Genomic DNA, 21,999 nt, shown 5'->3' with positions numbered 1-21,999 from the left:
GGATTTATACCTTGAGAGACAGCTCAGTGCTGCCCTTTCCCTACCCTCAGAGTTGGGTTTTCTAGAGTCAGCAGACTCACAGCTTGCTAAAAAGCAAGCCAAGAATGGATAACCAGCATGAAAATATCACTCTGCCTGCACCAGGGCCCTGGTTTGGGGCTGGTGAATGACATTGTGAAAGAGAAGCACTGTCAGCACGGCCACCTGCAGCAGGAAGTCATTAGTTCACAGATGATGATGATGATGATGAAGGTTGCTGTGGGTTTTGTTGTTATTTCTGCCACACCTGCCTGTATTTGTGAAGTCCACAGGGGCAAGCTTGCCTGGCCAAAAAAACCTCCTCATTCCTCACCTAATTATAGAACTGTATAGAACTTCCTCCTAACATCCAACCTAAACCTCCCCTGGCGCAGCCTGAGACTGTGTCCTCTTGTTCTGGTGCTGGCTGCCTGAGAGAAGAGACCAACCTCTGCCTGCCTACAGCCTCCCTTCAGGGAGTTGGAGAGAGCAATGAGGTCTCCCCTGAGCCTCCTCTTCTGCAGGCTAAGCAACCCCAGCTCCCTCAGCCTCTCCTCACAGGGCTGTGCTCCAGACCCCTCCCCAGCCTCCTTGCCCTTCTCTGGACACCTTCAAGTCTCTCAGTGTCCTGCTTAAACTGAAGAAATCCCATATAAAACACCTCCAGAAGAGAAAGGATCTTCAAGGGGAAGGCAAGAGGGATTGCCAGGGTGCTGCTCTTGCTCAGGAATTTGGGGCAGGTATTTCTGCCAAGGTCCTCAGGGTGTGTGCCTGCACACAGCTGAGAGCAGCAGTACACTGAACCCCCTGCAAAACAACCCAGCTTGTGAGGATTCAAACGCAGCAGGCGAGCTGCAGCCTTCTTCTGTTGTTATAATCCAATTCAAAGCTGCTTGACTAATTTTATGGAACCAAAATGCAGCAAGAAGAAAGCAGAGGGAATACACTCCCATTAATAACAGGGGCAGAACTTTATGAAATTAAAGTTAAGAGACCTTAAAAATAGTCCTTGGATGCATCAGCTCCTTGATGCTGTTTATTTTTGAGGCATCATTATGCTGGACAATAAAAGGGCAAGAAATATTTTGGAGGAATGAAATGAAACACACCATTGGAAATGTTTAATACTAAAATTACCTTGCCACTTAAAGCTAAAATTACATTTAAAAACAAAATAAAAGGGAGTGCTCCAAAATCATCTACAGGAACTTTTCACTGCTTTTTTTTCCCCCCTCTTTTTTCTCCCAATCTAATTAGTAAATTATACAAAAGACAAGACCTGCACTTGCTCCACAAACCAAATCAATTGGCAGGAAAACTACCCAGAAATATCTCCTTAGGATATATCAGGTTAGGAGAATGGAAAACCTGAGCCACAGAACCACAGAAACAGTCAGGGTGGAAAAGAGCCTCAGGGTCACCAAGGCCAACCCAGAGCCCTGCTCTGCAAGGCTCAGCCCTAAACCACAGCCCCAAGCACCACAGCCAAACCCCCTGCAAGCACAGCCAGGCTTGGGGACTCCACCACCTCCCTGCCCAGCACATTCCAAGCCCTCACCACTCTTGCCTGAAAAAAAGCTTTCCTCATGTCCAGTCTGAACCTCCCCAGGGGCAGCCTGAGGCCATTCCCTCTTCTTCTGTCACTACTGACCTGGGAGCAGAGCCCAGCACCAACCTCTGCACAACCTCCTTGCAGGGAGCTGCAGAGAGCCAGGAGGTCTCCCCTCAGCCTCCTCTCTTTCCCACTAACCATCCCCAGCTCCTTCAGTTGCTCTTCATCAGATTTCTTCTCCAGGCCCTTCCCAGCTTCCTTGCCCTCCTCTGCCCTGGCTCCAGCACCTCCACATCTCTCTTGTCCTGAGGTGCCCAACACTGGGCACAGCACTGGAGGTGTGGCCTGCCCAGAGCTGAGTGCCAGGGGACAATCCCCTCCCTGCTGCTGCTGGACACAGCATTGCTGAGCCCAGCCAGGAGGCCTTTGGCTTTCTTGGCCCCCTGGGCACACTGCTGGCTCCTGTTCAGCTGCTTGTCCATCAGCACCCCCAGCTCCCTTTCTGGCAGCAGCTCTCCAGCCACACTGCCCCAAGCCTGGAACCTTGCTTGGGGTTGTTGTGCCCCGAGTGCAGGACCTGGCACTTGGACTTGCTGAAGCTCCTCCTGGTAATGCTGGCCATGGATCCAATCTATCCAAGTCCCTCTGCAGAGCCTCCCTACCCTGGGGTGCAGATCAACTCTCCACCTCACTTGGTGTCATCTGAGAACTTACTGCTGTCACACTGTGTCTTCATCAGTGTCATCAATCAAGATGTGAAACAGAAGTGTTCCCAACTCTGAGCCCTGAGGAACACCACTTGTGACCAGCTGCCAGCTGCCTTTAACTCCACTGAGCAGCACTCTTTGGGCCTGTTTGCCCAGCCAGTGCTTTACCCAGCAGAGCACTGCTCAGCGAAGCCACCAGCACCCAGTCTGTCCCAGAGAATCCTGTGGGCAGCAGTGGCAAAGGCTTTCCCAATGTCCAGGCAGACAAGATCCTCTCCCTCATCCAAGAGTCAAACCCTTCTGGTGTGGAAGGGACACTGGCATGTGCAGCCCAGCAGGCAGTACCTGGTGAGGCTGTCAGCAGGATGGGGTGTTTTGCAGAAGCAGAGCCAGGACAAGGAGCTGTCAGTGGAGGAATTGCTTTGAAAAGGACCAGCATGAATTCAAGAAATTACACTTTCATTTTTCTACTAATTTATCACTGAAAGGGATAGCAAGGGATTAAACCAACAGTCTGCAGTACACAGCTCTCTCTCTCAAAATGTGACTGTTGATGGCTGGAGGTAATAAAATAACACATCAGTGCAACTGGAGACCAGCACTGGGGACTGAATTGCCCATAAAGACATCCAGCCTTCTCAGAAGCCAGGACTAGACTATCAATTACAACCTCTGTGCCCGGTCAGTGAGGTGATTCCCCTTCTCTCCTGTCACTCTGAGACAATCCTAAGTGTTTAATCCTCCCATCAAGTAACATTACAGGGGCAGGAAGGCCACACCTTGGGTCCTGTGTCCAGTTCTGGGCCCCTCAGTTTAGGAAAGATGTTGAGATGCTCAAACATGTCCAGAGAAGGGCAACAAGGCTGGGGAGGGGTCTGGAGCACAGCCCTGTGAGGAGAGGCTGAGGGAGCTGGGGTTGCTTAGCCTGCAGAAGAGGAGGCTCAGGGGAGACCTTCTTGCTCTCTACAGCTCCCTGAAGGGAGATTGTAGCCAGGTGGGGGTTGGTCTCTTCTCCCAGGCAAGCAGCACCAGAACAAGAGGACACAGTCTCAAGCTGTGCCAGGAGAGGTTTAGGCTGGAGGTGAGGAAGAAATTCTTCCCAGCAATAGAGACTGGCCATTGGGATGTGCTGCCCAGGGAGGTGGTGGAGTCCCCAAGCCTGGCTGTGTTTGCAGGGGGTTTGGCTGTGGTGCATGGGGCTCTGGTTCAGGGGTGAGCCTTGCAGAGCAGGGTTCTGGGTTGGACTTGGTGATCCTGAGGCTCTTTTCCAACCTGAATGTCTCTGTGATTCTGTAAGGGCTTATGATTAATTTATGCCTTGTGGTCAGCATAGGGCTGGCAGCAGGAGCAAAGTGCCAGGGCACCCTACTGTGTTTTGCTGCAGAGATGCTGGAACAGCACTGAGCCATGATTTCTGTGTGACAATGTGCCTGAGTCTCAAACACCTCCAGTGACTGTCTCCAGTGAATTGCACCTCAGCACTGATGGCTCTTGCAGGGCCCTGCTCAGGTATGGCCAGAAGTGGCCAAGCAAACACAAAAGCCATCAGTATCAGAAATTCTCTCCACGCTGCCTTTGACACCGCAGTGTTGGACCGGTGCCACGTTCCCAGGGGACTCAAGAATGAAAAACTCTTCCACCACTTTCCTCTCACTTTACACTTTCATTACCAGCACTGGGCTCCCAGTTGGGAACAGTTCCACGGGCTCAATCAGGAAAGAAAGCGTTGCCTGAGCACCGCTGCATGCCAGACACACTAACGCTGGTCAGAGCAAAGCAAACCACCACATGTTGCATGAACTCCAGGAATGCTCAACAGGCCTTAGCTTCTTCCATGCTACACGAGAAGTGTCGTGCAGAGAAAGGGTCTGCTTGAGCAGACTGCATGAAAAACAAATGCACACTGGAAAAAATGATGGAACAGCACAAGCCAGGGGGAGGGAAAATGACTGAGGCTTGGAGGTGCCTCCCGTCACAAATTACATGCAGTACAAGGGTCAGGTACAGAGGAAACAGAGGAGGTTGGGCATTAGGGAGAAAGAGCTGAAAAAACCCTCATTCATTAGAGAAAGAGGGGTGGGGGGGAAGAGATTATTTATCTCCAAAGTGTTATATTGAACTTCATGCAACATTGATCAGACCTCTCCAGGCTGGGAAATACCCTGCGGCAGTTATCGATCGAGAGCAGCGAACGCGCTGCAGGCCCACGGCCATGTGCCACATGGAAAGGGGAAAGAAAAGGGAAGCAAAAAGAACTAGAGTGTATTTAAAATACATTTAACTTCCAAACACTCCAGTGCTGCCTTCAAGATGGGATGAGTTACTGCAGCAGTGGGTATGAGCAGGGATTATCTCCAGGAAAACATACCTGGCCAGGTTGAAGGCATCATCGATCAGGCCTGCTCGATTGCTGACTGAGATAACCTGCGGGGGAGCAAGCGCACAAACGAAAGCATTTAGGGGGATGAAACGGCCAAGCTTCACCAACCAAGGCAGATCTCAGGGACAAGGAGCTTACCTCGTGGTTCCTTGTTAGCTGATTAATTAGCAGCCTCCAATTCCTCACGTCGTAATTGACTCTAAAGTAGCCGGTCTGGTTGATGTTCCCCAGCAGCCAATCCGCCTCTTCCAAAGCAGGAATTCTGTGCTGCTCTGGAAACAAACAACAAGACGGGAAGGGGACTTGGTTTTCCATTTTAAAATGCTGAAGACATAGCTGCTAAACTCTATCCTTCTCTAAACATCCATCAAGGCAATAAAATCAACTCCAAGACTAACAAACCCCTTGTGGTTGATTAATAGTCGCTCCCTTCCTCTGGTCTAATGCAGGCAGACACCAGCTGACATTCCTGTGGGGTACCTTTCAGCCACACACAGCTCCAGGGGTGGCTCTTTGCTGGCAAATAGCATTTCCTGTTTCAAGTACAAGGTACCTATTTTAAGTGTAAGTACCTCTTTTAAGTCTGGTACCTTGATATTCTAGCCGTGCCAAAAGGGTTTCCTACAGCCATAACTCAAATAATCCAGTCGGGGAGGGAGGAGAAAGGGCAGTGGCCAGACAGGTTTAGCTGGCTTGCTAATGCCTCTTCCAGGACGAGTATTATTAAGTATAAGGTTCCTATTTTAAGTAGAAAGTACCTATTTTAAGTAGAAAGTACCTATTTTAAGTCTGGTACCTTGATTCTAGCCATGCTAAAAAGGGTTTTCTATAACCATAACTCAAATAATGCATTTAGGGAGGGAGGAGAAAGGGCAGTGGCCAGACAGGTTTAGCTGGCTTGCTAATGCCTCTTCCAGGACAAGTGTTATTAAGTATAAGGTTCCTATTTGAAGTGTAAGTACCTATTCTAAGTAGCTATTTTAAGGTACCTATTTTAAGTCTGGTACTTGATTCCAGCCATGCTAAAAGGCTTTCTACAGCCACAACTCAAATAATCCAATGGAGGTCCTACAGAGAGAGAAACTGAACCAAGAGTTATAAAAGAGGAAAGATTCTTGAGGGTTTCTACATGTGGTTGATGAAGCTTCTTACACTGGATTTCAGATTCAACTACTTCCAGCTGCTAACCAGCAAGAGGCTCCCCTTTGGAGCTAGAAACATGAAGCTGGTGTCAACAAAGCAGCTCTTCCTCTTTCCTCTCTTTTTAAGCAATCACTTTGTGCTGACAGTCTAAATCCATTCTGGTATCTGTGCAGTCAGGCAACAACAAACAAAAGCCTCCCTGAACTCAGAACAGGTACTTGGAATCACAGAACTGCTTCAGATAGAAAAGACCTCTAAGACCATGGAATCCAACTGTCAGCCTACCACCAGCATGGCCATCACAGAATCAAGCAGGCTGGAAGAGACCTCCAATCACCCAACCCTATCTGATCAACAAAACCAGTCCTGAAGTGCCATGGCCACAGGGTTCTTGAACCCCTGCAGGGATGGTGACTCCACCACCTCCCAGGGCAGCCTGTGCCACTGCCTGACCATTCTTTCTGTAAAGAATTTTTTCTAATGTCCAATCCAAACCTCCCCTGGCCCAGTTTCAGGCCATTTCTTCTCATCCTATGACCTAATACTAGGGGGGGGGATATTGATGGGGACCTGATACTAATGATAGGGGGAAGAGACTGACCCCCACCTCACTACAACCTCCTTTCAGGTAGTTGTAGAGAGCAATGAGGTCTCCTCTCAGCTTCCTCTTCTCCAGACCAAACCACCCCAGTGTCTTTGGCTATTCCTCAGGACAGACTTGGTCTCTAGACCCTTCCCCAGCTTTGTTGCCCTTCTCTGGACACACTCCAGCACCTCAACATCTATCTTGTAGTAAGGAGCCTGTCACTGAGCACAGTATTCAAGGTGCAGCCTCACCAGGCTTCCCCCCTCCTGCTGGCTGCACTGCTCCTGATGCCAGCCAGGATGCTCTTGACCTTCTTGGCCACCTTAGCACACCGCTGGCTCCTGTTCAGGCGGCTGTCAACCAGCACCCCCAGGTCCTTCTCTGCCAGACAACTTTCCAGCCACTCTGTCCCAGGCCTGTAGCACTGCATAGGGTCTGTGGACTCCCAGTGTAGAAAGAATCTCATCATGGGATGAAGCCTCAGACACCAACGTGCCTTGAAGGAGCCTTCAATCTAGTAAACTATTCTGACAAAACTTATTGTGAGCCACAGCTGAGTGAAAATTCAGCCTCTTTTTTCCCCTCCTGTAACAGAATTATTTGCAGCCTGTTGGCAAAAGGAGCAGGCTGCTCAGGCAGGTTTTAAAACGACAAAGGAATATATAAAATTGGGTTTAAAAGTAATTCCATCAGGGAATTGCTTGGTGTGCTTGAAGTCCCTGAAGGTAATGAAAGGGGGGGGGGAAAGAGTTAACAACATGGTCTCAACAATTCACAGAGACTAGCTAGCAGCCAGACTTACTGAGGAAATGCCTTTTAGCCTCACTTGTGGGGGGAAAAACCCAGAAGTGATTTCTGAGGAAAGAGTAGGTGACTAAGACTAGAGATAAAAGTTATGCTCCTCCAGTGGCAAATCTCTCCAGCAAGCCTCCCAGTCACTGTCATCTGAAGGAGCACAAAGATCAGCAAGGCTCTAATCCTGAAACCACCTCATTATGTGCTTAACTTGGAATGCAGGGAGTTGCAATAGACACACAAATGCAGCTAATAAGCTGCAGGAGTGAAAAGGAGAAGTCCTCCTCTGCCTAGGTGCTTCTGGCTACACTAACAATCTCCTTCCACATACACTTTAGAAATGCCATGCCCAGAATGCCTCAGTTGTTGCCTATTTGATGGTTACTGCTCTTTAAGGGCTTGCCTGAGCTACACCAGTTCAGTGCAATCAGATAGAAACAGTGGAGGAAAATAAACAGAGAGCCCAGGGTTTAGTTCAAATATTGATTGCAGCCACTTAGTTCTCTCTGATGAATCATCAAGCAGACATCCTCTGTGGCAGCCAACACAGCCTTCAGAAATGGGAATCAGTGAGCAAACCAGCACTGAGCCCCAGAACTCTGGGGGCTCTCCAGGCATCCACACTGTCAGAGCTCCTAAGCTGCCTTTGCCACGCAGTCTGATTCAGGACAAAGGTCTAACACCGAGTCCTCCTCTCCACAGTGGGCTGCCTGCTCAACAGGGGGCTGCACAGCTCAGTCATAAGCGAGGTCTTTTCCAACCTCACTGATTCCATGATTCCAAACTCTCTTAGGCTGCCCTGCTGAAGATGGTCCTCTGCTTAAATCCTGTTTTCCCTGGCCCTGAAGTCAGCACCTCTCTGTTTCTCCAGCCTGCTTACAGAAGACATTGACAAACCCAGGTGCAGTATAAATCACCAAACCTTACAGCAAGAAGAGCATCGCTGCAGAAACACAGCCACAGGTTGCACCAACTGGCAGCACCACAATAAAGGCACTTTCTTGGGGCAGGTTGGGATGAAATCCCTGCTGTGAAACATGGAGGGAAGGAATTTGGAGCTGGATCTACTCCATCTTACTTAGTTTATCCAGAGTGCTGCTGTGAATGAACACAGCCTCTCACCCCTAATTCTCACATAGGTTCCTTAGCAACCTGAAGAGCAGCTGCAAAAAGCCTCACTTCTGTACCTAGGAGAGGCTGCTGAGGGAAATGAGGACTTTCAGAGTCTCTCTGGGCCTTCAGGGCTGTACTGCCACGTGGAGTCAGGAGCAGGCTGCTCAAGCCTGGCACAAAATCCTGCCACCCTCATGCAGTACTGCCTTCCACCCAGGCTTTTCTTTTGCATGCTAACCTTTAAATGCCACCAACACTGAAAGTAATTACTTGCAGCTGCCTAATGCCTGCACCCCTGCCATACCCAAGTGTGCCCAACAGGCTGTGAGCACACAATGATCAATAGCTGGGTAGATAAATACATTAAGTGCCAATTTTCAACATCAGGTGTCATAAACAAAACCAAGTCCTTTTTGTGTCTTCTTGGATTATTTGTATTACATTTTGATCTCTGGATCAGAGAAATCACCTGTGCTTTAATCCAGTACTGAATGACACTTGCCACTCATCAGCTTGAGGCTCATTTAGCTTGGAGAGGAGCAGCCTGAGAGGTGACCTCATTGCTGCTGATCAAGATGTGCAGGGGGAGTGCCCAGAGGCTGGAGCCAGGCTCTGCTGGGGGATGCCCAATGCCAGCACAAGGGGCAGTGGTGGAAGCTGAGGCAGAGGAAGTGCCATGGGAACAGGAGGGAAATGTTTTCCCTGTGAGGGTGGCAGAGCCCTGGAGCAGGCTGCCCAGGGGGGCTGTGGAGTCTCCCTCTCTGGAGCTATTCCAGCCCTGCCTGGATGTGTTCCTGTGTGACCTGCTCTGGGTGCTCCTGCTCTGGCAGGGGTTGGACTGGCTGAGCTTTGGAGGTCCCTCCCAGCCCCTAACATTCATCCTGTGCTTCTGTGACACGTGACAAGCTGAACAGAATGTCTCTCACAAGCAAGAGCTGTGCAACACCTCCAACTCACACTGCTTGGGTGGAGGGCAGCCCCTCTTCAAAACTCAGTGGTATTATTTGGGTCAGTTTAAATCCAGCCATAACCCCTTGCTATTAGATTCTGATCAAACCACTCATGTGTTTGCCTTCTCCTGAAGTGCAGGACAGGAATCTTTCATGCCTTGCCAGCTCAAATGAGCAGGTGGTTATTTTAAGGGCCTGCCTGATGCATGTGCTTCTCATCCTCCTATATAATTTACTGGAATTTGATGTTTGAGTCTGTCAGCTCTCCTGTCCTCCTAGAAAAGAAATTCTCCCTCTTGGTGATTACAGCACTGAACATTCCCATACACCAGGGCAATTGCCACAGACCAATTTATTAGTTTCCTGTTAAAAGTGAGAGGGGAAAGGCAGTCCTCCAGTGTTAAACCCTGCATTAAACCATTTCAGACTTTCTAAACAACAACAACAACAAAGGTTTTGCCTGGGGAGAAGCCTATCCTTGATGGTTTCAGTTCACAACTGGAAATTAAATCCCAACCACATGCACTTGTATTTCATATTAAAGGGAGGAGGTTTTAATCTTCTTCCACCAGAAAGTGGTTACCTATGGTCCACCTGCTGCAGCGTGAGGTGTCCCTGCCCGTGGCAGGGGGGTTGGAACTGGATGAGCCTTGGGGTCCCTTCCAACCCTGACAATTTCTGCTTTGCCTGATTGCCTCAGAGAGTTTCAGTTGTGTCCCATACAATGCAGGAGCCACTGGGGAGAACAGGGTTAAATGTGATGCTGTTTGTTTTGAAGTGAGAGCAGCACTTGGGGTCTGATTCTCACTTCATCTGCTCTTGGAGTGCGAGACGGTTCTCCAGCTGGTGCTAACTGCTCATGGCTCGAAGTTCTGAGCTCTCCCAGCTTCTGAGCAGCCTGGGCTCCAGGGAGGGCAGCAGGGATGCTGGAAGCCTGCTCCTCCTGCCGGCACCACCAGCAGCTGGTGAGGGAGGTCTGAGCGCGGGGCAAACCTCTGCGGTGCGCCGCTCCGGCGCTGACAGCAGCGTGGGCTACACACAGCTCTCCTATTTCCAGTGCTCAGACTCACAGTTGTTATTTTAACTCCTCCTTTTATCAAACCCTCAGCCTACTAGGAAATTGGTTGATGCTGGTAGAATTCCTGCTGGGAGAGCAGACTCCATTCCCCTGCAAAAATCACTGCGCCAGTGCAGCACAATTCCCTGCCAGCAAGTGACAGCTCTGTGACAAGGGAAATGCTCCACCAGGAGTTTCATCACAACCCTTTCCAAAAGAGATGTGAGCTGCAACGAAATTCTCCTCACCCTCTTGCAAGAGCTTTTAATATGGGGAGAAGGGATACCAGAAAAAAAGGAAAGCCAGGTTGTGGCTGCATCAAAAGATGGGATCGGCCTTGCAGCACAGAAGGGCCTGGGCTGCATCCAGAGCAGCACTGCCAGCAGAGCCAGAGAGGTGATTCTGACACTGTGCTCTGCTGAGACCTCACCTGAGGGCTGCAAGCAGCTCTGGAGCCCTCAACACAGGAAGGACATTCACTGATGGAGCAGGTCCCGAGGAGGCCATGAAAATGCTCAGGGGGTTGGAGCAGCTCTGCCAGGAGGACAGGCTGAGGGAGCTGGGGGTGTTCAGCCTGGAGAAGAGGAGGCTCCAGGGAGACCTAAGAGCAGCCTGCCAGGACCTGAAGGGAGCTACAGGAAGGATGGAGAGAGACTGTTTGCAAAGGTCTGCAGGGACAGGACCAGGGACAGCGGCTCCAAGCTAGGGCAGAGCAGGTTGAGATTGGATGTGAGGAACAAGTTCTGCACCATGAGGGTGGTGGAACACTGCAACAGGTTGCCCAGGGAGGTGGTTGGGGCCACATCCCTGAAGATATTCAAGGTGAGGCTGGACAGGGCTCTGGGCAGCCTGATCTAGCTGGGGATGTCCCTGCTGACTGCAGTGGAGTTGGACTGGCTGAGCTTTGGAGGTCCCTTCTGGCCTGGACCTTTCTGTGATTCTATGATTCTTTAACTCTCTCTTGCCCATGTTGCCAAAGGTTCATGCTGAACAAATTGTTTAGGTAAAGTGAAGAGCACAACAAATGGAACCCAGCAGTAAATATGATCCTGTTCTGTCTCAGACTCCTCCTCCCTCCACTCCCTTTCCTGCACGATGAAGCTGCTAACCTCTACGGTGACACAAAATGTAGGCAGCAGCCTCCTTGGAGGATGTTTGCTCAGCTGCTGGCACAAGGGAGGCGATTTTGCCTCTGTCAAAATCATGCCAGGAGTGCAGGCCTTGTATCTCTGGTCCTCACTATGGTTGGCTACAGCTGCCAAGCAGGACCTATGAATTTATTTTTGCAGTGCTTCCCTTCCTCCCACATTTGAAAGACAGAGGAATGGAATCTGGCAGTGAGAGAGGTCAAGCTTGGCAGCTGAGTGTCATGAAGGAGAAGGAAAGGTGTTTTCCTAATGCTCCACTAATGCTCTGTTCCTCAGTGGGCAGCCAGCAAACTCCAGCTCAAAAGCAGCTGTCTTCCACAAAACACTTCATGAAGAAGAATCAGACTGTCAGGGGCCTTACAGTCAAAGTAGAGATTATCTTATCTAGTGGGAGACAGCAGAGTGCAGTGAGTTGGGACTTGCTGTTTGGAAGGCAACTGCTCTGTTGAACTTTATTCCCCAATTTCATGGCAGCCTTGTGGAGACACTAAGTGGAGTCAGAGTTCCTTTAGCAGAGGCAGGGAAGTCAGCCAGAGGAGTATTTCCCAGGGACATAATAAATCAGTCAAGCCTTGCTCACCTGTTTGAAATGGGTGCTCAACTAAACCTCCTTACTGGAGGCTGGGGTCACTTCTGGCCCTGCAGAAACACAGCAGGTGAGTCTGTGCTTGATGCTGAGCATGCCTCAAGCAGCCATCCTCAGCACCTCCCCTGCAGCCCTGCTAAGCTGTTGTATTCTGGGGATGGGCTGAGTTCAAAGAAGCTGGACATCCCATCACAGAAGCATTCAGGTTGGAAAAGACCCAAAGGGATCACCAAGGCCACCCCAGAGCCCTGCTCTGCAAGGCTCACCCCTAAACCACAGCCCCAAGCACCACAGCCAAACCCCCTGCAAACACAGCCAGGCTTGGGGACTCCACCACCTCCCTGCCCAGCACATTCCAAGCCCTCACCACTCTTGCCTGAAAAAAAGCTTTCCTCATGTCCAGTCTGAACCTCCCCAGGGGCAGCCTGAGGCCATTCCCTCTTCTTCTGTCACTACTGACCTGGGAGCAGAGCCCAGCACCAACCTCTCCACAACCTCCTTGCAGGGAGCTGTAGAGAGCCAGGAGGTCTCCCCTCAGCCTCCTCTCTTTCCCACTAACCATCCCCAGCTCCTTCAGTTGCTCTCCATCAGATTTCTTCTCCAGGCCCTTCCCAGCTTCCTTGCCCTCCTCTGCCCTGGCTCCAGCACCTCCACATCTCTCCTGCATTGAGGTGTCCAAAACTGGTGCCTCATGTTTCACACATCACTGGCTTTGGGCTGACCCCAAAACATTGTGGACATTATGTTCATAAATGATTACAGCAGCCACAGAAGAGGCAACTTAGATCTAAGAGAAACAAGCCCTGGATCTACCACAGAGCAGGAGCTTGTAACACCAATGACTTCCACAGCACAGGTGAAATCTATCAGTCAGCAGGGCTGCAAGAGTGGCATGAAGAGCACTGCAGACATCTCAGTGTGATGTCTCTGACCTCAGCATGGACAGGAAGGCTAATCACAGAACCACAGAACTGTCAGGGTTGGAAGGGACCTCAAGGCTCAGCCAGTTCCAACCCCCTGCCACGGCCAGGGACACCTCACACTGCAGCAGGCTGCTCACAGCCACCTCCAGCCTGGCTGCAAACACCTCCAGGCAGGAGGCTTCCACCACCTCCCTGGGCAGCCTGTGCCAGGCTCTCACCACCCCCATGGGGAACAACTTCTTCCTCACATCCAATCTCAATCTATCCACTTGTAGTTTTGCTCCATCCCCCCAAGTCCCATCACTCCCTGACACCCATCTCCCTTGTGTTGAGTTGATTTTCCAGAGGTTGAATGGCTGTTGGTTGCCTGAAGCAGAACAGCCTCAACTGCTATGGCTATGAGGAGTGAACAGGGTGAGGGGGGAAAGTGCTGGTGATCTATCTGTGCAGCACTCTGAGGGCTCCAGTTCACATGCCCCAGCTGAGCCAGTAGAAGGGTGGCTGGTAGAGGAACTGATGAGTAGAAAATTGGCTCCAGAAAGACTGTCACTCACTGGGTAAGGAGAGGCTGGCAGAAGCACTTGCAAAGGGAAAGTCTTCAGAAACTCTGACTGCATGCCTCCCACAAACAGGCAATATTAACCACCTTGGAGATTTTGCTCTCTGCCAGACAAGTTGCCAAGCCCTGGCACCCTTCTCTGCAGCCTTTCTTGCACAGGACAATGAATTCCATCTCAAAATGATGCTGCATGGTTCTAATTTCTGGTGTCCCCTCACCTTGGTGTGAGGAAGAACGGACAGGATGAGCTCTGCTGCCAGCAGCTGGGATGATCTGCAATTATCTGAACTAATCCTGCTCAGCATATTGAACAGCCAGGGCTCTGAATGCCTCACTGTGCCTGGCACGGGACCACTCGTGGCCAGGGTGATACAGAACAGCAACCCAAGCACCCTACATTAAGTGGCTCTCACAAGAGTGGAGCAGCATCCCTTGGCTCATGAAAATGCCAGTTTGCAGCCTGCAAGGCTTTGGTGAGGTCACAGGCACCAGAGCAAAAAGGGTGCAAAAATCAGTATTCAGTAATCCCCTCTGGTCCTTCTGGCTGCTCTTCCATCAGCAAAATCATCATCCCTGGTGACCTCCAGTGCAAGGCAGGGGGTGTACTCCCCTGGGGAATGGTTACTTAAGCTACCATCACGAGAACAAAAAGGACTCTCTCTTGCTCGCCATATGAGGACCTGCTACAAACCTGCCCTGGTTTCATTCCTCTGCCAGACAACACACAGGCAAGGTTAATTCTGTGTGCCTTTGAAGTGATGTGCCAGGACACCACCATGACACTCATCAACTCTGACCCTCTTCATTGCCGGCCTGTGATCAGTCTTCCAGGACAGACCATAAGCAGCTGTCCAGCAGCCTCTATGTACACTGGAAAAGCTTCTGGAAGCTTCCTTAGCACACCAAGAAGGGAACGCTCATTCTTTCCTACAGAGGGCATGGGAACCATTGCCACAAACAGTGTTCCCTCCAAACTCGAGTATCCACGTTCAATTACCCTCACTTAGAAAACAATGTGCCCACTTCCATCCTCCAAGCATCCTCTGGAACAGTTTGCTTCACCTCCAGCTTGCACAGTTGCTCCCAGACTCAAGGGACAACTCCAAAACCATCTCCCCTGCACAACAGGAAAGCCCTGGGGACCCTTCCCACCCACAGGAATCAACCCTAGAAACCATCCTGTCAAGCCCCAGAGTTCCTCCCCTACCCCCATGAAACAAAGACATCAGCTGCTGCAGAAAATCTGCAGGAGTGGCACTGAAACATTCCTACCAGCACAACAGCCAGCAGGATGCACAATGAATGGTGCACTGAGTACATCCAGGGGGGCTCCTACTGACTTCTTTATGGGTTATGGAACCCTCCAGCTGAGCCAGGCAAGAATGGAAGGACAAGGACATCCTTCCTGTAGTCAGAAGGTTCCAGTCTCGTTTCCACTGAGGTACAGCAAATGAGTGAGTGCCAAGGCAATGAGGAAGGACAAGGATAACGACAGGAGATCACAGCGGAATTGATTGGCTACACAGGAAGCTGATGGCTCTGAAAAGCTCCTCTGTAATTCCTGTACAGCAGCCACCCCAAAAGCATTGCTCACAGGCACCATCATTAATTTGCTGCTTTTCTGAAGGCATTCCAATAGGAGCAGTAGATCTTAAAAGGCTGAGCAGTTGTTTTATGGACTTGTTCCTCCACAATGCTCTGCAAGGAAAAGGCAATGAGGAAGCAACCGTGCAGACAACAGTGACACACTGAACTCTCAAGGCAAGGGTGAAGGGAAGGAGGCATGCATGTACAACCTAATGACATGGTGAGGTGATGATCAACCCCCTGAAGTCAGGGGGAATCTTTCTATTAACTTCAATGAGACTTCAACCAAGCCCCAAGGAACAGAAGCAGAGCAGGTTGTTAAGGCAGACCGTGACAGTGGAAAGAGGTTTTGAACCATCCTGGGAGGGTTAGTAGTCAAAAGCATGGCCAAAGCCAGCTGCTTCTGGGAGGTGAGGCAGAGCCTGGATGCTCTCACCAGAGGAGGCTTCCCAGGCAGGAAAGGTGCCTTGGCCACAGGTACATTTCTAGATCATTACCTGTACCTTGTAGAGAGTTAGGACCCTCAGATTTCCACTGACCATGCACCATTCACTGTCAGGCCTGCTGGCTGCTAAGCTCTGCCTGACTTCTTAGCTTTCAGTGACTTATGAAAGAGAAAAAAAGGGGGAGGGGGAAATGCAAGCTCCCACAGGTTTGACTCTTTCCTCTCTCCAGTTAAATTCCTATCAGAACAAACCCTCTGTACCCCTCTAACGTTACCAGACGGGGTCAGTGCTCCTTCTGTGGTCCACATGTCAGGGGGCTGCATGGATCCTTCTTTCCCTTCTCTATAATCACCTTATTCATGCCTCTACACTGCTTCACTCCTTCTCTTCAGTTGCAGCTCCAAAGTGTCAGCCAACGTAGCATGAACCACTGAGCAAGCAGAGAAATATTTAATGGGGTTTTTATGGAGGGATTCCTTGATGAGGTGATAAAAAACCACTGGTACCCAGCCCAAACTGTCCTCAGGACAATAACTATCATCATCATCATGTAGGAAACTCAGGAGGGTTAGGAAACAAGCAGCAAGAAGAATAATGCTCTTCTGAGGTCCAGCACCTGGTGAGCTAATAAGAAAAAGAGTAATAAAGTGCTTTGGTACATCAATAAGGAAACCTTTGAATGTCAGATGTGGTGGTTGGAGCCTATGCCTTCTACATGTTGCTACAGGTTTCAAGCAGAAAGGTAGAAAAATGCAAATAAATCACTGCTGGGTGTGCAAAAGGAAACCCAAAGATCATTCTGAACAGTCTCAGTGGAGAGACATCCTCCATAAGACTGCTTGTACCAAAACAGCCTTCCCTCTTCTGGTCTCTGCTCTGCTCACTTCATGCTCTGAAGGGAGGCTGCTCTGCTTCTGCCTGGCCTTGGCTGCAGTGTTTTGGTCAAGTTCTAACCACTGCTCTCTCTCTCTGCTCCTTTCTCCCTCTGGGACAGGGGCTGGGGGGCAGAGGGACAGCTCTCCTGCTCTTCTTGACCAGGGGGTTTCTCGTGGCGTTTGTTCAGTGTCTGTACAGCATTGTAACTCCTGGCTATTTTGTACCTCTTCCTTGCATCCCACCGTAGGTTGTAGCTTTGCCTGCAAACACAGCTGCCATTTGCTTCCAGCTGAGCTGGTCTGGCAAGGTTAATGCTGGGGGGTGGCAATCTCAACCCACCACAGCAGTCAACATCTCCCAGCCCTAGTTCAGACTGCGGATCAGAGCTGACAAATGCCAGGCTGCTCCACACTTTGCACTGGCTGAGCCATGCTCATCAGACGCCGTGCTACAGAAACATGAGCACAGTTACCATCCCCCCAGTCAATACAGTGAGTTGCATTGCCGGTGCTGCGGTCAGCGCGTTGCTCTGTGCCGCTGAAGGCAAACCCCTCAGCCCTCGGGAACACGTGCCCGCGCCGAAGATCCGCAGCGCGCTCTGGCTTCTTCGACAATCGCCAGTCCTGCTGGCTGCTCAGCCTTCCATTCCTCCTCCCTCCCTTCCCAGCTCTCCTGCTTTGTTGTTGTTGTAATTCATGCCACATATCTAAATGTGGGAGGAGAGCAACCAACCAATTATCGAGGATCAATTCCACAGAAACAGGTGAGGAAAACACAAGAATGCTTCACGAGATTCCGCTGGGAGGAAAGTTTATTTTTACCTGATTTGTTAGACACCCATATAATTGCCTCTGATGAGATGTGGCTCGTATTTCCTACTGCAATTGTTAATGGAATCTGCCACAAGTAGCTGCAAGACAAAGGAGGGGGAATCTAAGAACAAAAATACCGAACTGATTCTTCTCACAGCAATCAGGGAGCAATGTCAAAGAAATCAAAACACAGTTTCAGCAGAAGCTTAGAGACCTGGATTCCAGCACGTTACTTTGATTCTTGCAATGCATTTGCTGTCAGCAATAAACCAACCCAAAGGGCATTCGTCTTAAGGGAAAAAAGAGTCACCCTAGAGGAGAGCCAGCATTGTGCACGGGCCAGCGTCGTCACACCAGGACTCGGCTTGGGGGGGTGGGGGGTGGGGTTTTGCAAGGTTTTCCTAATTGGACAAAATGAGTCAGGAAAGGGAATGAGCATTTCCCACAGCAAGAAGAACCCTTCTGTTCCGCTCAGGCCGAGAAAGAGAAGCTGCAGGGAAAACGTGCTTTGATTTATAGGGACTCCAAAGGTTAAAAACGATCCACTTGTCTAGCAGCTCCTTTAAAAGCTGTCTTGGGCTTTAGAGCTGCTGCTGCTGCTTCAGAAAAACACAACAAATGGGATGGATCTCCACTGCCTTCAACCATTTGCCAGCACTCACATGTGTGCAAAGTGGACAGACCGTGCTACAGGTGGATGTGGAGGTAAGCCGCTGCAGTCGGACCCCAACTGCCTCACCTTCCTCTCACCTGGAACAGATGCTCCAATGTACCTAAGGCTTCAGCACAAACTGACTCCATGAACTCAGTCTTTGGGGGGAGGCATGGAAAGGATGAATTCCTGCCTGTCTTCATCATCACTAGACAAGGGGCAACGGATGGAAACTGCAGCACAGGAGGTTCCACCTCAACATGAGGAGGAACTTCTTGACTGTGAGGGTGCCAGAGCCCTGGAGCAGGCTGCCCGGAGAGGTTGTGGAGTCTCCTTCTCTGGAGCCTTTCCAGCCCTGTCTGGATGTGTTCCTGTGTGACCTGTGCTGGATTCTATGCTCCTGCTCTGGCAGGAGGGTTGGACTCCAGAGGTCCCTTCCAAGCCCTAACATCCTGTGAGCCTGTGATCATCACCTCTACTCATGCACTCTTAAAAGTACCCTTTCAGCAGCCAGAAGAGACTTCCCTCCCAACCTGCCATGCTGTTTTGTACATCTGTCAAGGGGAAGCACTCAGTGCTGGCACAGGTGGTACCTTTGCCTGCAGAGCACAAGTGCAGTTAAGCAAGGCAGCATGGCAAGAGAATGGCCTCACCTCAGGTATCACCTCACACTACCACTGTGAGATCAAATATGTACATCAGTTTTAAATGATTGCATTAAAATGGGCCAGGATGACTGTGGGTGATGTCTGCATCAGCTGCTCCCCCACTAGTACACAGCACTGCAAAACTGAGCCTGTGGTGCTAAAGCATTCAGGTTTGCTCCTTTCACTTACCCAGAAGCCTGCTCCACTGAACTGCAGACACTGCCCCAACCTGCCACAGCTGCAGTCAGTGCAGTCTGGGCTGCAAAGCCTGCCTTGGTGACCTGACCTGGAGGCTGAGGGAGGGACACAGCCCTGCCCTGCCAGCTCCCAGCTCCCCATCCACGTGCAGTGCTCAGAGCAGAACTGCATGTGCCAGGAAACACTTGTCCATAGAGCAGTGATTCAGTGGAGAGGGGGAGGTTATCTGGGAAGCTGTACAGCTGAAAGAGCTCTGAGTGGCACTGGCAAGCAAACATGGCATTTATTGCCATATGGCAGAGCAAAAAGGCCCCATGTGATTCTGGATCCTCTGAATGCTGCTGTCATGGCATACAGGGAAAATTGTTAGCTCTACTCATGCACTGAGGACACACTCCACATGAGCACAGGCTCTAGCAGACACTTTGGATAATCAAGCTGTGGCATTCGGAGATGCCACTGCCTTTATCAGCCTGCCCACTCCTCCTGCTGACACTACCACTCTCCACTGCACAGCTAGCAGGAAAGGAAGCCCAGTGGTGCATCAGCTTCTCAGCTCTCAGTCTGGCCCCTTTACACAAAGAGATCTTCATTGTTGGTTTAACTAACACTCTGGACTATGAACGGGATTAATGAGATGAAAACACGGCTTGTGTCCTGCTGCTTCTGCTACGGCAGCAGTTAGCTTCTGGGTTCAACAGGTAAGGGCAGGCAGGAGATGCTGTGGAGTGAGGCTTTGGAGAATATTCACACTCCTTCAAACACCTCACAGCTCTCTAGCCACCCACGAGCGTTTGAGAGCCTGGCCAAAAAGGCTTCTAGGAAATGCACCATCCTCCCAAGCACAGCCAGCTCTAAACTCCTGCCTCTCCAGGGTGAAACAGATGCTGGCAAACCAGGCTGCAGAAACACAAGGCAGCTCTCTGCGAGAAGCTCAGACACTGATTGAAAGGACAGGAACTTTGGGATATGAGAAATAAAGAGAGCACTGCATTTGCATGGTAAGTGTATAACTCCTGAGTCCAGCTCCCAAGGGCAAAGTCAGTGCAGCCTAGGAGACAGTGAGAGCTGCCTCTGTACCTGATCCAAGCACACATACACAGGTGGACAGCTGTCAGAAGGAGCTTCACAGGAGGACCTTGTGTGCATTGCAGTATCTACACAGACAATAGTTTTGTATTCCCTATTATGTTATGTTCCCTGCAATTACTGAAATAGGGACAGACTCTTCTCTGAAAGGTGATGGAGCTATGGAAGAGGAGTCACACAAGCCACCCTTCCTCAGGAAACAGGGATGGAGTTAGTTGGGAAGACTGCTACTGGTAGATGTAACTTTCATCTCCTCAGGATGAGAGACATCCTGATGCTCTGGGCACACTCCAGAACCTTCAAATGTCATCCTCTTGGTTGTTGGTTTAGCTGGTGAACCACAGACCTCCTTTTAACAGGCACCTGCAGAAACCATTTTCCCTACTTGACTGCTGCTGTTCTCTCTCTGTTGATCTGCTCTGCCCTTCCAGGCCTTCTCATTCTCAGTGAAACTGCTGCTGCTGCTGCAAACACCTGTGGCTAACTTTGCTAGATGTGTGTGAGGGAGATGTATCACCTGCCAAGAATTTTGCTTAGGATGGCCTCTCCTGCACGTCGTGTCTGAGTCACCTGTATGGACTGTGTTCTCCAGCTGTGATTAGGAAGAATCACAGAAACACTCAGGCTGGAAAAGAGCCTCAGGATCACCAAGGCCAGCCCAGAGCCCTTCTCTGCAAGGCTCACCCCTAAACCACAGCCCCAAGCACCACAGCCAAACCCCCTGCAAACACAGCCAGGCTTGGGGACTCCACCACCTCCCTGCCCAGCACATTCCAAGCCCTCACCACTCTTGCCCTGAAAAAAAGCTTTCCTCATGTCCAGTCTGAACCTCCCCAGGGGCAGCTTGAGGCCATTCCCTCTTCTTCTGTCACTAATGACCTGGGAGCAGAGCCCAGCAGCAGCCTCTCCACAACCTCCTTGCAGGGAGCTGTAGAGAGCCAGGAGGTCTCCCCTCAGCCTCCTCTCTTTCCCACTAACCATCCCCAGCTCCTTCAGTTGCTCTTCAGCACACTTCTGCAGGCCTTTCCCAGCTCCCTTGCCCTCCTCTGCCCTGGCTCCAGAAGCAGCAAACCATTTTTGGGACATTCTCCTAGGTCACACAGAAAAGAGGCAAGAAAGGAGCCCATTTGTCTGCTTGCCGTCTGCTCTGTCTGGGTAGTGCAGATCTCTCATTTGCTGGTTCTGTGTTGGGACCACCAGCAGTGTGCTCCTTGAATGTGTTTGGCCAGGGGAAAACATCCTGTTCCTCCTGGCCATGTGTGCTGTGACAAGTCACTTAGAGTGAAGAGTCTAGCCCTGAGGGCCCACTGACCCAGGCAGCAGGACTGGAAGCAGCCCCTTTGGTTCTCCTCCCCTCAAGAACGTTTGCAGGCAGCACATTCAGCCCCTGGGTGAAAGGGAGCTAACGAGCTGCGTGTCCAATCTGCCTGAGATGCCACTGAGCCTCAGAGCCATTCAGACACAACTGTCCCTCTGGGTACAGCTCTGAGCACCTCAGCAGGGAGCGAGAGGTAGACCACTTAACTGTGCCAAAACTGGGGGCGACTGCAGCAATGTAGGGAACCAGCTCCAAGGAGGAGGAGGAGAGACATCTGAAATTGGAACAGGCAGGTACTGAGCACAGCACTGGTCAGTCATGAAGCCGTGTAGGAAAGGGGGATCCCGTTGAAAGGTAGCATAAATAAAGTGACAGCTAATAGAATTATGTGGGGTGCATTAAAAAGAGTGTGGCCAGCTGGCTGAGGGAGGTTCTCCTCCCTTTCTATCCTGGTGAGGCTGGACCTGGAGTATTGTCTACAGTGCTGGGCACAACTTCCCTGTAACCAGAACGTGCCAAGCTTCCACCCACTACCAGCAGCAAATGCCATGCTCTGCCAGTGACAGCTGTCCCCTGAATTCAGAACTCAACACAGAAGTTCAGCCATCCCCAGCCATCACTCACTGCACAATTGAGACTCCTGCTCCACATCCAGGAGCTCATCATCTCTGGCTGCACTATGAAGAGCACACAGCTGATGTGAGTGCCTCAGGTATAGAGCTTCTGCACCTCAAAGCACACAACACAGCTCAGCTTCCCTGCTTCTTGGATGGGAGAGGAAGTGCACAATCACATGGAAGTAAGGTAGGATATGTCCATTGTTAGAATGGAATAGAATAGGGTAGAATAGAATAGAA

General features: G+C 50.7%; 1 protein-coding gene across 1 annotated transcript in view; it reads right to left on the bottom strand.

Annotated features, from left to right (window-relative positions):
• TRHDE (thyrotropin releasing hormone degrading enzyme) overlaps nucleotides 1–21,999 on the bottom strand; it is a 121,265-nt gene that overhangs the window by 52,276 nt on the left and 46,990 nt on the right. The window contains exons 4-6 of the mRNA XM_009901300.2: nucleotides 17,248–17,336; nucleotides 4,796–4,929; nucleotides 4,646–4,701 (exon numbers count right to left, since the gene is read on the bottom strand). Of these exons, the coding sequence (XP_009899602.2) occupies nucleotides 4,646–4,701; nucleotides 4,796–4,929; nucleotides 17,248–17,336 (279 nt within the window). The remainder of the gene's footprint in view (nucleotides 1–4,645; nucleotides 4,702–4,795; nucleotides 4,930–17,247; nucleotides 17,337–21,999) is intronic.

This window comes from Dryobates pubescens, chromosome Z, assembly GCF_014839835.1.
Source record: "Dryobates pubescens isolate bDryPub1 chromosome Z, bDryPub1.pri, whole genome shotgun sequence".
NCBI classification, from domain to species: domain Eukaryota; kingdom Metazoa; phylum Chordata; class Aves; order Piciformes; family Picidae; genus Dryobates; species Dryobates pubescens.
The sequence above is the reverse complement of the archived record's forward strand: the minus strand, read 5'-3'. Positions and strand labels throughout refer to the sequence as shown.